This window comes from Zophobas morio, unplaced genomic scaffold (assembly GCF_036711695.1).
Source record: "Zophobas morio isolate AGI-343-1 ecotype UQ-CSIRO unplaced genomic scaffold, CSIRO_AGI_Zmor_V1 ptg000007l, whole genome shotgun sequence".
Taxonomy (NCBI): Eukaryota; Metazoa; Arthropoda; class Insecta; order Coleoptera; family Tenebrionidae; genus Zophobas; species Zophobas morio.
In genome coordinates, this window is record NW_026972112.1 from 7,705,651 (window position 1) to 7,721,161 (window position 15,511).

The 15,511-nt window shown below is 35.3% G+C and overlaps 2 protein-coding genes across 2 annotated transcripts; both read left to right on the top strand.

The window, feature by feature from the left end:
• The first annotated feature begins 5,806 nt into the window (after window positions 1-5,806).
• LOC135123910 (uncharacterized) lies at window positions 5,807-6,643 on the top strand. The gene is made up of 5 exons (XM_064048769.1): window positions 5,807-5,847; window positions 5,923-6,052; window positions 6,101-6,325; window positions 6,364-6,441; window positions 6,491-6,643. Exons 1-5 carry the CDS (start codon window positions 5,807-5,809, stop codon window positions 6,641-6,643), a joined length of 627 nt encoding a protein of 208 aa, XP_063904839.1.
• Window positions 6,644-6,917: 274 nt separating this feature from the next.
• LOC135124406 (uncharacterized) lies at window positions 6,918-8,394 on the top strand. The gene is made up of 5 exons (XM_064049454.1): window positions 6,918-6,975; window positions 7,438-7,583; window positions 7,634-7,840; window positions 7,897-7,974; window positions 8,030-8,394. The coding sequence occupies exons 1-5, from the start codon at window positions 6,933-6,935 to the stop codon at window positions 8,210-8,212; spliced, it is 657 nt and encodes a 218-aa protein (XP_063905524.1). The 5' UTR covers window positions 6,918-6,932; the 3' UTR covers window positions 8,213-8,394.
• The last annotated feature ends 7,117 nt before the right edge of the window (window positions 8,395-15,511 follow it).

Here is a 15,511-nt window from a genome sequence, read left to right on the forward strand (position 1 = left end):
GTCCTTTAGTACCACCAATGTACCAACTTCCGGAACTTTGGCGGATGTGTGCTGCCACTTGGCCCTGCTCTGCATCGTAGTCAAATACTCCTTTGACCAACGTCTCCAGAAATGCTGGCGGCAGGCCTCAATCAGCTGCCAGCGAGACAGCCTATTGGACGAAATGGCGGTGTGATCCTTTTCTACGGGGGCGGTTAGCGGATGCCCGATTAAAAAATGGCCAGGCGTAAGGGCCGAGAGATCATTCGGATCGTTCGATAATGGCGTCAAGGGGCGTGAGTTTAGTACCGCTTCAATTCTGACCAACAGCGTGTACATCTCCTCATACGTAAGGTGATTTTCGCCGATTACGCGCTTAATGTGATTTTTCACTGATTTAATACCAGCCTCCCAGATACCACCAAAGTTTGGGGCTCGAGGAGGAATAAATTTCCACATGATATTTTCGTTTGCCAGTTTATTTTTAAAAATCTCGCTTTTAAATAATTGTTGAGGCTCTTTTCTCGCGCCTACAAAGTTAGTGGCATTGTCACTAAGAACGAAAGAGATATTTCCGCGGCGCGAAATTAATCGTTTCAGGGCACTAAGAAATGAGTCGGATGTCAGGTCGCCTACCAGTTCGAGATGTACTGCCTTTGTACTTAAACAAATAAAAAGGCAAATATAGGACTTAGTGGTTCTTTTCCCTTTTCCGCGGCCTTCTTTAATTAATAAAGGACCACCGAAATCAACCCCTACCTTGGAAAAGGGACGTGAGGGCATTATCCGCTCTTCGGGAAGATTTCCCATAATTTGACTGTAAGGTTTTCGATTGGTCCTATAACATTTTAAGCATTTACCAATTACCTTGCGAACTTGACGCCTGCCAGAAATCGGCCAATATTTTAAGCGCATTTGCGCAAGAGTACCTAATTGCCCCGCATGTAGTAGGCTTTGGTGTATATCTTGTATTATTAATTCGGTTATGTAATGTTTGGGCAACAAGATGGGAAATTTTTTATCAATTGGTAAAGTTTTGACATTGCTTAGTCTACCCCCCACCCTGAGCAAATCATTAGAATCTAGAAACGGATTAAGTTGTAAAATACTACTGTTACCAAGTTTTTTACTGTGAGTCAACTGATGAATTTCGGAGGAGAATGCCTCCTTTTGAACTAATCGGATTATCGTAATTTCCGAATGTTTCAATTCTTGCGTTGTTAAACTGCCCCTGATTTCCGGTTGTTTTTTGACCCTATTCCGTAGGTTTTTCATAACGCGCAGCCAACACGCAATTGCAACTTTTAATTTGCCAAAGGTTGAGTATAGGTCAAAGATAACATTTTTAAAAGAATTGGTTTGTAGATGCACTGCAGTTGAAACAAAGCGTTTTTCTAACAGTAAACCTTCGCCAGAGGAGTCGCACTTGTCTACATTAGAGGCATTGACAATCGGAATTTCCATTTTATGCAGCCAAGCTTGTCCATTAAACCACAGTGTATTTGTCGATAATTCCCTAGGAGACGCACCACGAGTTATTATGTCGGCCGGGTTCTCGCTGCTTTTCACATGGTTCCAGTGGCAATTATTAGTTAACTGCTGTATTTCAGAAACGCGATTAGCGACAAAGGTTTTCCAATTACCTGGATCAGCTGCTAACCACGATAAAACGATCTGAGAATCCGTCCAACAGAAACACTGCTCAGGTAAAATGTTAATCGTTTTATTGACCTTTACAAGCAATTGGGCTAACAAAAGCGCACCACATAATTCAAGCCTGGGCAAAGAGATGGTTTTTAATGGCGCCACGCGAGATTTTGCGCATAACAAATTGACGTGTATATTTAATTGGGAATCAATGGACCTAACAAAGATTGCTGCACCGTAAGCCTGTTCAGAACTATCGCAGAATCCATGGATTTCTATTTTGATAGCATCACGGCAAATTACTGTTCTAGGAAACTGAAGTTTATTTAGATAAGGCAAGCCGCGTAAGAAGGAAGTCCATGCTTTTTTAAGATTATCGGGAATTTCGTCATCCCAGTTAATTTTCAACGACCACAACCGTTGCATTATTATTTTTGCCATTGTTATCACAGGATTAACTAAACCGAGGGGGTCGAATAATTGAGCAATGGCGCTAAGTATAGTACGTTTGGTGGGCTTGACGTTAACAAAGTTAAAATGTGGGTATGAAAGATTATCAGATTCGTTGTCCCAGCGAATACCCAGAGTTTTATTTTCAAGCTGTTTGTCCGTTATTATGCAATCATTGGAAGTAAGCTCATCTTTTAACACATCGGCACAATTAGATGACCACTTACTTAGAGAAAATCCCCCCTTCCCGAGAACTGTCTTTAATTCGTCCTTAATCCGCGCTAATTCGGGTATGGTATTTGCGCCAAACAATGTGTCGTCCACATAAAAACACTTCATGATGACGTCGTGTGCTAATGGATAATTATCCTTTAGATCTGCGCCCAATTGTTGGACACATTTAATGGCTTGGTAAGAAGAGGAAGTCAGGCCGTAAGTGATGGTTTTAAGTTGGTATGTATTTACGGGTAAATCGGGAGATTCTCGCCATAAGATTTGTTGAAATCCACGGTCATCAGGATGCACCCAAATGCACTTGTACATCTTGGATATGTCCGCAGTTATTACGAATTGAGGCAGTCTAAATTGAACAATGATCGTAAGAAGATCAGGCTGCAAAACGGGTCCTGCTAATAAATTGTCGTTTAAACTAAGATTGTTTGAGCTTTTTGCCGATCCGTCAAAAACAACGCGTAGTCTGGTTGAAGAACTATTTTCATTTATGACCCCACTATGGGGCAGGTAATAAGAATGTTTCGAAACGTCGGCAGGTACTGGCTCCATGTGACCTAATTCCAAGTACTCGCGCATAAAGGCCAAATAACCCGCTCTTAATTTATGGTCTCGGGAGAGTTTCCGTTCAAGAGACAACAACCGTTTCATGGCTACATCACGGGAATTTCCCAATTTTGGAATTTGCCCGACAAACGGAAGTCGTACAACAAAGCGACCGTCTTTAGATCGGCTGGTAGTGTCATAAAAGTGGGCTTCGCAAAGGTCTTTGGAAGAATGTTTATTGATGGAAGGGACAATTACCTCGGGTTCAACGTTCTCTATTTCCCAAAACCTGGTAACAGCTGATTCCAAACTTATTTTGTAGCAGTGCAAGGGTTTATTATTAAAATTCGGAATTTTACCTGAGATAATCCATCCCAAGACACTATTTTGTAGAACAGGCTGATTTTTACCGAGTTTTATATTTCCGGAAGTAAGCAGGTTTAAAAATAATTCGACCCCAATTAATATATCCACGGGAGATGAAACATTAAAAGTCGGATCCGCTAAGTCTAAATTATTGGGTAAATGGATAGTATTTATATCGAACGTATAAGAAGGCAAGTTTTCGGTAATTTTGGGAATAACCAAACATTTAATATTGTAAATAAAATCAGTTGATCTACTTCTTATCTCAACTTCAGCAGACTTAGTCAATCTTGATTGGCTATTTATTCCTAGGATCGACACATTTGAATTTTGAGTTTTCAAATTTAACTGTTTACATAAATTTTCCGTTATGAAGTGAGATTGACTCCCAATGTCTAATAATGCGCGACATTCTTTCATTTTACCTGTGGGACCCTTAACCAATATTACTGCTGTTGATAAAAGTATGTTGTCTGAGACCGCTAAATTACAATGAGATGTCCCCTCTCCAGGATCCGTGATATCATTAACTAATTGATCAGTAATCGCATTGGAACTAGCCTTTACATCAATATGTAAAAGAGTGTGATGTTTTTTATTGCACTGTTTGCAGCCAAATATAGTGCAATCTTTCGTAAAATGGTTTTGTCTAAAACAATTACTGCAACGATTCAATGATTTTATGTGTTGCAGTCTTTCCTGGGGGGTTAACTTTAGGAAATCAGCACAATTAAAAATATTATGATTTTTTTCGCATATAAAACATGAAGCTAACTTTTTGTTACTTTGAGCCTTAGAATATGAAGTATGGAACACACGTTTTCTAAGCGGCGTATTAATGTTACATTTTTGAGGAGGGAGAGATTTTGTATCTTTATTAATTTTATGGATGCTTATCGATTCTAAGGTTTTGCATCGCCTTTCTAAAAATGAAATTAAATCTGTATGGGACGGAATGTTATTGGGTTCAAGTGACTCTTCCCATGTGGAACTAGAAAAATGGTCCAATTTTGAAACTACAATGTAAATGATAAGATCGCTCCATTGATCGACAGGGCGATCCAACGCTTTCAGGGTATTTAAATTAATACTTAGTGTATCTAAAAAGTCGCGCAAGGATTTACAGTCCGATTTATTAACAAAGGGCAAACTGAAGATATTTTTTAAATGATTGTTAATGATGAAGCGCTTGTTTTCGTATCTGTCTTTCAATAATTTAACCGCAATTGCATAATTTGTGTTGTCGGCCTTTAGCGACTCCAGAGTTTTCTTGGGTTCATCTTCCAAGCATGATTTTAAATAATGTAATTTTTGAGAGTTGGATAATGACTCATTACTGCCAACTAAACTAGAAAAAGTATCAAAAAATGATGCCCATTCGGTATAATTCCCATTGAACTTAGGTAATTCAATAGTTGGCAATTTTACGTTAAGATTTTGATTTGAATGCGATGTGGTTGATGAACTACTAGATGATTGAGATGAGGCCTTTGTCACCAAATCATCATATACACCAAGCACCTCAAATATTTGATTCAGTACATCCCTAAACTTATATTCGACCCGTTCATCAGACTCGTTTTCATCTTCTGAAGTTATTATTATAGAATTGGCACCATAGTGCAAACTGATATTTTCCATTTCCGATTTTAATTGTTCAACGTCCTGTAGGCGACGCTTTAATTGTCCAACCTTTGAATGATTAGTTTCGTCATCAACGAAAATCTCATGTGTGTTTAATTTATCAAGAAGAATTATGAATTTATTGATTGTTTCATCCTGGCTTTTCGTCATCTTACGTACAAGAAATGCACAACGATATTATAAGAATTGGAGCTTACCTTGATGTCCCCAGAATTGTAGACGACGAATCACAGAAAAATCTGTGTATGACGGTTGACCAATATTTCCGATTTGAATAACTTTATGTCGAAATAGGCGCACTGCACTATTATATAACACTCGCGGCCGCTGATCCGGCTCGAAGGACCATGTACGATTTTGTATTGATATATGAATAAGTTGTATGTTGTGTTTGATTCTTAAATAAGAGCAGCGGAATGCGAGATAAATATTTGGTGTTTATTATCGGAAGGATACAGATCAACTCGCCGTTTCAAGGCCGGTGGTGGCCCGACCAAGTCCGTGAAGGCGGAGGGGGTAAAAACAGGCACCCTTGGTCATTGGCTCTCACAAGTACCTTGTCCCATTAAAAATTGTATACATCTAATTATTGTGGGTTATTACTTATTAGTATCTATACTCACTGGTATTAGGGTATTACATTATTCAGAGACTTGTTACTGAGTTATAATGAGCAATTTAAGTACACTAAAATGCATAGAAGTAAGATCAAATAAACAAAAATAGAAAGAAAAACAAGTACTTAGTGTGGTGTCACAGTTTGTAACTTTATCAATATGGATGATGTACATGTACTTTTAACAGCACTGGAAAACCAAACTCTAGATTGTGAATAACTTAATCTTAATATATAAAATCTTATCTATAAATTTTTCTTTCACAATCTTCACATTTTATCGATAGTAAAGTGTTGGTTTCCTTACTTTAATTTTAATTGTTTAAGATGCAGACAATCAGCCGTAAAGTAATTGTTTTAGGGAATCAAGATATACTAAACACACAATATATGTTACTGATATTAAGATTAACTGTATATAATATTATTTATTTTATAATTTTAGGTGTGGGAAAAACCAGTATTATTACTCCTTATGTTCAAAAATCTTACCTGAATAACACAACACCAACCGTGGGGGGTTCTTTATTCGTTCACAGACTTGAGGTAGATAACTTCTCCATCAAATTACAGGTAGATACATTTTACAATACTTAACCAAAAAAAAACATAACATTTAAGATATGGGATACTGCCGGTCAAGAACGCTATAGATCCGTGGTCTCCATGTTTTACCGTGGAACAAACGCCGCCATAATCGTTTTTGACGTCACGTCACAGCAAACTTTTGAAAGCGTACAAGAATGGGTTGCTGAATTAAAAACAATTGTTGAAAGTCCGATGGTTTTATGTGTGGTAGGAAACAAAATTGATTTAAGAAAAAATAGGCAAGAATGTATTGCTTTTGTCTTGTGTTATTTATTAAATTAAAAAAAAAATGCTAGGTCACTAGAGATGATGCCTATCATTATGCCAAAAGTATAGGCGCTTCGTACTACGAATGTTCAGCAATGCAAGATCAGGTAATGTAGGACAATCATGTTAAATAAAACTAAGTTTTTTAATTTAAAGGGGGTTGAGGTTATTTTTGATGATGTAGCTGGTGGGTTGCAAAGACTGTTTGGGAACAACTGTACAAGAAACGAGGAAACTGTAAATTTAAGTATAAGGAGAACAGTACATGGCAGTGCGGTTAGACCAAGGTGTTGTGGTGTCTCAATTTAAAACTTAATTTCGCGCCAAGAAAAGTAGCAACTACCGATGCTCAACCGCATTAAAAAATCATTTCGGTAATGTAGTTAACCAGAAGTAGGACGAGCTGCTGGAAATGGGCTACTTGGTTTATAGAACAAATCTCAACGATATCTATCTTTGACAGTATTGATAAATTGGAGATTTTGAGTACTTTATTATCTTAATAAAATCTCTACTGTAATCTGTACATAACTGATTTTACAATAACAAGTTTATTCATTAAGTCTCAATAGTTTAAGTACACTGTTGGTTATTTAAAATGGAGACCAACCCTATTAAAGTGATTGCTTTAGGGCCTTCAGGTAATATAAACATACAATCTATATTTACATAACACATCGGCCGGTTTTTTTTAAGACCATTTTAAACTTGAAGTTTCCTGACCTTAATTAATTAACTTGAACTAATAAGAAATGTCAGTCAACCGCGTAATTGAAATCAACCAGTAGTAACCAGAAGGTAGTGGTACCCACAGGCACGATACACTTTTACCGTTCCATATATATATCTAGATTATTTTCCCGTTTTGATGTCGGTGAAATGAAAATAAAATCTATAAAAAATATATACGTTGTAATTTAGAAAAGTTTGCACCGTAACGCCAACGCCGTCTGAGCGTCATATTTGCAATATACTAAATTAACATTCCCCTTTCAAGCTGAAAACAATGGCGTTTAGAGGTTACAAGATATCTATCCATTCTAAGGAGATAAGACTGCGGAATTTCATCTGAGACATCTGTATATTTATTTTATTTTTTTTAGGTGCGGGAAAAACTTCTATTATAAAGCGTTATGTTGAAAACTCTTGGAAGCATAACGTGAACATGACCGTGGGGTGTGATCTTTACACTTGTAAACATGTCATGAGAGGCATACATGGCATCTTTGATTTGACTCTCAAATTACACGTAAATTGTGTACAATTTCTTGCTTTAAAAAATAAACTATAACATTTAAGATATGGGATACCGCCGGTCTAGAACGCTTCAACTCCATAATTCCTGGGTATTACCGCAATGCGAAGGTTGCCTTATTGGTTTTTGACATCAGTTCACAGCAGAGTTTTGAAAAAATGCAGAGATGGTTTGCAGAATTGGAAAATATTGTATCTCCGATGGTCTTATGTTTGATAGGAAACAAAACTGATTTAGACAAAAAAAGAGAAGTATGTATGTACTAGTTTTGTGGATTTTATTTACTAATACCAAATAAAAATATTAGGTCACCAAAAACCAAGCAAAGCAGTACGCTGACAGTATAGGTGCTTCTTACTACGAATGTTCAGCGCAGCAAGGTGAGGTAAGTAATGCTTAAAGAGTGTAATGCTAGCAAAACTAAGTTTTTTATTTTAAAGGGAATTAGAGAAGTGTTTGATGATGTAGCTCGTCGTATGATAAGTCTACTTGAGAACATAACTGGTTCTAGTGACGTACGATCAGCAGCCAACACAGAAAATATATCATTAACGAACCTAGGAATAGGGAACAATGCAGTTCCAACCCCTGGTGGTCCTGATAAGTCAAAATGTAATTGTTGACTTTTGTATAATTTTTATGTATAGCCCCTAGAAATACATAGTATCGTCATCCATTGTTGTACGAGTGGAGCAAATGTAGTTGGTAACGCAAAAAATTATCCTGGTTTGGAACCAAATTGTGTCAGCAGAGAGTTGACAGGTGGTTGACAGCGCGGAAACCGGTGTTGTCATGTGGTCTTGGTGTGGTCTTTTTGTTTAAAGTCAATTAATTGTCAAAAAAGATTTTATTGATTAAATTTTATATTTTATTCAAATTAAAAATCCATATTCTGTATATAAACTACAAACTTTAAATCCAACATAAAACCATTTTAAATTTCGCGATCTGTCAAATGGTGTTCATAATTTTTGTTTTTGTTAAGCTTCCGCCAGGTTTGCTCCACGGTGACGATACTATGTGTTTTCTAGGGTCTATACTTTTATGCTTGAACAAAGTCGTGTTAAATAGAACTAAGTTATTTATGTTATAAAGAGAGTTGAAGTAGTTTTTAATCGGGTACCACGCAGTGTATCGGAACACCCATACAGAAAATAAGGAAACTATAAATTTAAGTGTAAGGAGTGGAATACATGGGCAGTGTTGTTACATTAAAATGTTATGGTGTCCCGATTTAAAAATTAAATTTTGCGCCAAGACGAGCACTCAGTATTGTCAATATAGGAACAAATAAATATAAATGTTCGTCGTGAAGTTACTGTTTCGTTCCACCATAGTATAGGTATACGTAGGTATATTAAACACAACTGGAAAAATCAAACTATAGATTGTGAATAACTTAATCTTAAAATCTCATCTATCTTTCTTTTCACAAAGACAAGTTTGCTCATTTAATCGCTAGACTCAAAGTGAAGTGTTGTTTTTTTTACTTTAATTTTAATTTGTTTAAAATTGAAACCAACAATCGTAAAGTAATTTTTTTGGGTGATCGAGGTAACTTAAGCATACAATCTATATTCACATTAGAATTAACCATATATATATATTTTTTATATTTCTAGGTGTGGGAAAAACTAGTAGGTAGTATTATTCGTTATGTACAAAAGTCTTTCTGGAATAACACAACACCAACCTTGGGGTGTTCTTCTTTCGTTTATGAACTTGTCATAGATACCATCACCGTCAAATTACAAGAATAAAAACCATAATAATCATAACATTTAAGATATTGGATCCTTCCGGTTAAGAATGCTTTGAAAATATAGTCACTTCACACCAGACATTTAACAGCGTACAAAAATGGTTTGCCGAATTAAAAAATATGTTGAAAGTCCGATCGTCTTATGTGTTAGGAAACAAAATGAATTTAACAGAAAATAGACAAATATGTATATCGCTTTCACTTTGTTTATTTATTGAAAATAAAAAAATGCTAGGTCACTATAGACGAAGCCTACCAGGTACTGTTAGAGTAACATCATGTTAAATGAAATTAACTAATTTAATTTGAAGGGAGTTGAGGCAGTTTTTGATGATGTAGCTCTTGGGATGCAAAAACTGTTTGGGAACACCTGTACAAGAAACAAGGAAATTGTAAATTTAAATGAAAGGAGCACAGAACGTCGTGCAAACTGTTTTGGTGCCCGTAATTAAAATTTATATTTGGCGCCAAAAAAGCAGCAACGCTTTGAAACGGTATTAGAAAAATAATAAAATTGGTAATGTAGTCGATCACACATAATTTCGCTCACTACGTTTGCTGATGCACATTTGTAATATCATTTTCAAATGGCAAAAAGGTTTGTAACTAGGAAAATAAGCTCCATCAGCTTAGACAGGAGTCCCATGTCCCTGATTTCATAAAATAAATAAAAAGATGTTACTCAATATTTTTGCTTTTAATTTAAGAAACATTTTGTGACAAATTCATACTTTGTAAACATATTCTTATAGAGCAAGACAAGAAGGTTTGCAGCTAGGAAAATGAGCCACATTTTTATAAAATAAGACCAAGACATTGTCGCAGTGGATGTACATTAAAACAGTTACTCATTTTTTGAGAGCGGAATTAACAAAAGGCTCTTAAATTATTTATTGATCTTAATAAATTGATAAAATCTTATCTACAATTAATTGATTTCGCAATGACAAATTTTGTTATTTAATAGTTAAAAATTCCCGCTTACAGCTTCAACTTTATCAATGGATGTATCTTTGTATCTTTTGCAGCGTTGGAAAAACCAATAATCTTCATACATAGATTACTTATTATGTATAACAGACAAAGTCCCGTCTGACCTATCAACGCCCAGCCCAAACCGCTAATGCTAGAAAGTTGAAATTTGGAGAGAATGTTCATTTTATACTGGAGGCATCGTTTAAGAACAGATTTCTCGAAATTCATCCCCTAAGGGGGTTAAAGCGGGGTGATAAAATTTGTATAGGACCAATATAATGAATTCACGTTCGGTAGATGTAACTAGATTTGGTAACTTTTTTTTTTAAGCTGTGTAACTGCGGACATAATTGTTCTAGTGTATAATGTATTACTGGAATGTCAGAAAGTAGGTATCAAAAATGTGACATGTAAGTAAGTAAAGGTCAAATATCGAAAATGTGATGGTTTTGTGGTAATCTGGTGAATCTATTTTTGAACCAAGGAGAAAATCGCATCCCTCTAAAAGCCCAAAGAGCAACCCGCATGAAAAATTTTGAATCTTTTCCCTTCACTAGTTTTTTTAGGAGGACAAGCTTTGATGTCATCATCATGGATCCACAATTTCACCATGGATCCGTTCTGGTATATCCATGTCTCATCCAAGAAAATGAAAAGTAAATCTTCACCACAATCACGCAATTGGAGATAGGTACCGCCTTAGAAATTTGATTCTGGCAGCTATAACGTGTTTAAAATGTGAAAAACTTCGCCTTCGGAAACCTAAATTTATACGTGTATTACGTACAATTATTTTCAAAGCCGAGTGTTTTACCTCTTACAAAACAATAACGATTATATAAAACTTAAAAACCAATTGTAGAACGGAACCAACAAAGCATGTAGGTATATAAATCTGCGCAGTCGTCTTTCTGATTCTGATTATAATATTAACGGCACAAGCGCCGCTGTATCTGTATTATTTTAAAATTCGAAAAACACTCGACAACACTAGCGAACTTTACGGAGAATATTTTTGCCACCAGTTTAACTGTTTCCGTTTTACCCAATTTTTTGAAAACCACGAAATATTTCTTGTTTCTTTTCCTTTAAAATGAGCTTTCTCGTGATTTCTTTTATGGAAATTGTTTCCATGCTGTATTTAAGGATTTTCTTGAAACGAAGCGTGTTGAAATTAGAAAAACTTCGTTTTTTTTCCACACAATTCAGATTTGACATTTGAATTAGAAAATTAGACAGTTGATGCCAATCTTAAATTTCTAGTGATCTTAAGATTGCAACTTAACCACAGAAAAGTTTCTGTCAGTTACTTCTACCGAACGTGAATGCTTATTATGTCTACCGTAAATTTACATCGTTACGTGAAACCTTATATCATTAATTTTCCTCTGATATTCCTGTTAAAATTATTCGACGTATTTTCCATTAATTTGTGATATATTTTGATTTTAATAAACACATCATTATTTAAACAAATTGGACCACTAACAAACATTTAATGATTCTGCGGCCTGTAAAAAGTGATACTTTGTCCATGTGCGAATTTTCAAGCGATACTATGATGGTTATGACTAAAAAAACTTGAAAAGAAAACATACAATGGTGCTTTTTTTACGATATTTCTCAGCCATATTTTTTTTTATTGAACTGGTCTCTGTGGTCTAGAATATGAAAAAACTGCATGATACATCTATATTAATATCATTTTTTCATACCAAAAACCATAAAATGTTACACCTCGTCTAGCGAGTCCCCTTAAATTTTTTATAGGGAATTGGAGCAGTTTTTATTTATGTAGCTCGTGGTTTGGTAGAACTATTAGGGAACACATAATACAAAAAGTCGTTGTTGATTTTTGGTTTAATTGATTATTATTACGTGTACTGTACTATATTTTATATATCTAGTTATTTATTATTTACTTATGTTCTTTACTTTAATAAATTGTGAAACGGAGAGAGTCCAGAATTTGGATTTTACTCTTAGAATTCAGAATTGAGCATTACAGATTTTAAGATGGACGTTTAGGAGTTGTAAATTTCAGGAATCAAACTTTTAAGATTCAGGGTACAGACTTAGAATTTTAGAAGTCGAGATTTCAGAATTCACAATTTTAGGATTCCAGCATTGTGGATTTCGCGATTCGTACACTCAGCTTTTTCAAATATCGCATCCTGATGGCTTTGGATTACTAGATTGAGGATTTCAGTAGTCAAAATATCAGGGTTTATAACTTGAGGATTTTAATATTAAGGATTTCAGTATTTACAGTTTTAAGATTTCAGATTTATTGTTTTAGGTTTCGTGATTTCAAGTTTTTAAATGTTCAGGATTTAAGGAACAATTTGGGGATTTAAGGAATAGCAGTTTTGGCGTCTCAGGACTACGTATTTCAGTTTTCATAATTTCACGTTTAGAGTTGATTAAAAATCGCGAAATTTCGAATTCCAAAAATCTAAAATCTTATCTAGTTTAAGTTAAAAAAAACTTGAATTCTGAAATTTAAATTCTTTTATCTTAAGTTGCTGAACAATAAAATCGTTTTGCATTCGAACGCATTGGGCCATTTTAAAACACAACGTAGGTGCTCCATTTTGTTGACAGTTTACGGCCAAATTTTAAACTTTGCGAGGGTTTTATAATTTTTGGCCACATATCGCAATTTTATCGGAGTGTGTGAGTTATCATAGTTTTTGAACCTTGGCTAAATCGTCAAGGATTTATTAACTTCTCAAAAATGTGTTGTAGATTTAATCATTCGACTTAACAAATAAATGATATGATATTATTAAACTAAATTCTTGCGACACTTAAGAGAATTGTAGCCCATAACTGACGTCACTAGTGTGGCTTATCTTATGACATACAAATTTTTTGAAAAACCCGACATAAATGATATTTGTTGATCACTAAGCTTTGTGTACGCTTTTACTTCTGTGTTATATTTTTAGTTCAGGACAATGCGCATGAAATATTTTAACTTAATTAATAAAATTTTATAGAAGCTTTTGTCAATGTTTTTTTTTGGAATCTGCAATAATTTTTGGAACTGGGGATTTATTTCTTCAAAATTTGGCGCTTTTATTAAAAAATTACCACAAGTATCTAACCTTTTTTATTATTAATTTTTTGAACAAATAAATAAGTAGCTTTCAGTTTGCCAAAATTTTTCAGTGTCACAAGAATAATAATTTGTTTAAATTAGTTTTAAAAGCGAATTTTATGAAACATTAATAATAGTATATTATGGAACTAGTGGATGAAGTTGAATTTCAACGGCGAGAGTGATTTTTTCACACGAGCGAGTGCAACGAGCGAGTGCGAAAAAGAAACTCGAGCCGTTGAAATTTCTTCATCCGCGAGTTGCATATACTATTTTTTCTAAGAAATTAGGAAATAAATGTTTGTTTATGGTAGGTATTTTATTTTTGAAATACATTAACTGTAATAGAACAATTTGTGCAATTATCACCAATAATATTTACACTTTTATCGTAAGTATTATTTGAACTTGTATCTTTGTTTAAACTTAGTTGGCTGCTTCCTGTATCAATAACTGCACTTGTTGAAGTTGATGGTTTATCTATAAACAACCTGTTTGCAATATCTTTTCTTGCAGATAACGATTCGTCGATGTATCCTTCAGCTACGGTGGATGATTTCCACCCACCGTGTCTTTTTAACATCATAATATCGCCGCCTGCATTCACTAATAAAGTCGCAGAAGTTCTGCGGAATGCATGGCCCGTGTACTCTTGAGGGTTTCTTAATTTCAAATATGTGGCTATAGTTTTTGGCATTGCGCTAATTTTATTTATTCCAACAAATTGTTTTGTACACTTCCCTGATTGATAATTGCAAAATAATCTTGAACTCTCTAAAGCGGGAGGACGGAGTGCAAAATACTTCCTGCACAGATCAACATATTCAGCAGGAATAACAAATTTTCTCGAAGTTTTGTTTTTAGTATTTGGAAGTGTTATGATTATGTTTTCACCGTTTTCCATGTTATTTAATTTCAATCCATAAAGTTCATCGCAGCGGCAAGCACCCGAAATACCAATTACTAGTACCACCTATAACAAATTAGAAATTATTACTTATGTAGATCCACAATGTTTGAATTACTTTTGTCAATAAATAAACATGGTCCGGTGCTTCATTTATAAATTTTATGATTTGTTCTTTGGAGAAAGTGTTGGATTTTTTCGGGTGATACCCATCGGATTTTCTTTTCAGAAATGCTCGTAGGTTTAAATATTTCGAAATATCTATGTTGTTTTTATTTACAAGCATCGCCCTTAACATCGAATATTGTGCCCACACAGTGTGGACGGTTTCTTGTCTTTAGCTAACTCCCCAAAATATGCACCAAAAACGTCTTCATTAAATGAACGGCATTGTTTTCTCTCTCTCCACTTCATAAATTTTCGGTATGTTAGCTCATAAAACTTTTTAGACTTTTCGGGTATCAGATTCGAAAATGCCGCATTGGCAGCATTCAAAATTTCTTCAGAAACTTCGTCAGTCTCACTCATGTTCATTGTTTTCACTTGTGTAAACTAGCAGTATTAAACGTCAAACACTAACGGGTCGTCCAGCCTAGGCGTCATGATTTTCGAAGCGCGCGAAGCGGACGGTGCGGTCGGTGCAGGCGATACGCGACACGTTTGGCTAGCTGCGAAACGCTCAGGCTGGACGACCCGTTAAAATCGTAGACGGCCGAGTATTTTTCCACTAGAGGGTGAAATGAAATTTCATCCACTGCCAGCGATGGGAAAATGACAAACTTCAACCTTAATGAGTAGAAAAATATTTTTTTCTACTCATTAAGGTTGAAGTTTGTCATTTTCCCATCGCTGGCAGTGGATGAAATTTCATTTCACCCTCTAGTGGAAAAATACTCGGCCGTCTACGATTTTAACGGGTCGTCCAGCCTGAGCGTTTCGCAGCTAGCGAAACGTGTCGCGTATCGCCTGCACCGACCGCACCGTCCGCTTCGCGCGCTTCGAAAATCATGACGCCTAGGCTGGACGACCCGTTAGTGTTTGACGTTTAATACTGCTAGTTATTTCCTAATTTCTTAGAAAAAATAGTATATGCAACTCGCGGATGAAGAAATTTCAACGGCTCGAGTTTCTTTTTCGCACTCGCTCGTTGCACTCGCTCGTGTGAAAAAATCACT

Bases quoted from the DNA above. Each gene is read 5' to 3' on its own strand.
- LOC135123910 (XM_064048769.1), top strand. From the start codon at position 5,807: ATGCAGACAATCAGCCGTAAAGTAATTGTTTTAGGGAATCA. The intron at 5,848-5,922 runs AGATATACTAAA...TTTTATAATTTT, and splicing joins GTAATTGTTTTAGGGAATCA to AGGTGTGGGAAAAACCAGTA. The intron at 6,442-6,490 runs GTAATGTAGGAC...TTTAATTTAAAG, and splicing joins GTTCAGCAATGCAAGATCAG to GGGGTTGAGGTTATTTTTGA.
- LOC135124406 (XM_064049454.1), top strand. From the start codon at position 6,933: ATGGAGACCAACCCTATTAAAGTGATTGCTTTAGGGCCTTCAG. The intron at 6,976-7,437 runs GTAATATAAACA...TATTTTTTTTAG, and splicing joins GATTGCTTTAGGGCCTTCAG to GTGCGGGAAAAACTTCTATT. The intron at 7,584-7,633 runs GTAAATTGTGTA...ATAACATTTAAG, and splicing joins ATTTGACTCTCAAATTACAC to ATATGGGATACCGCCGGTCT.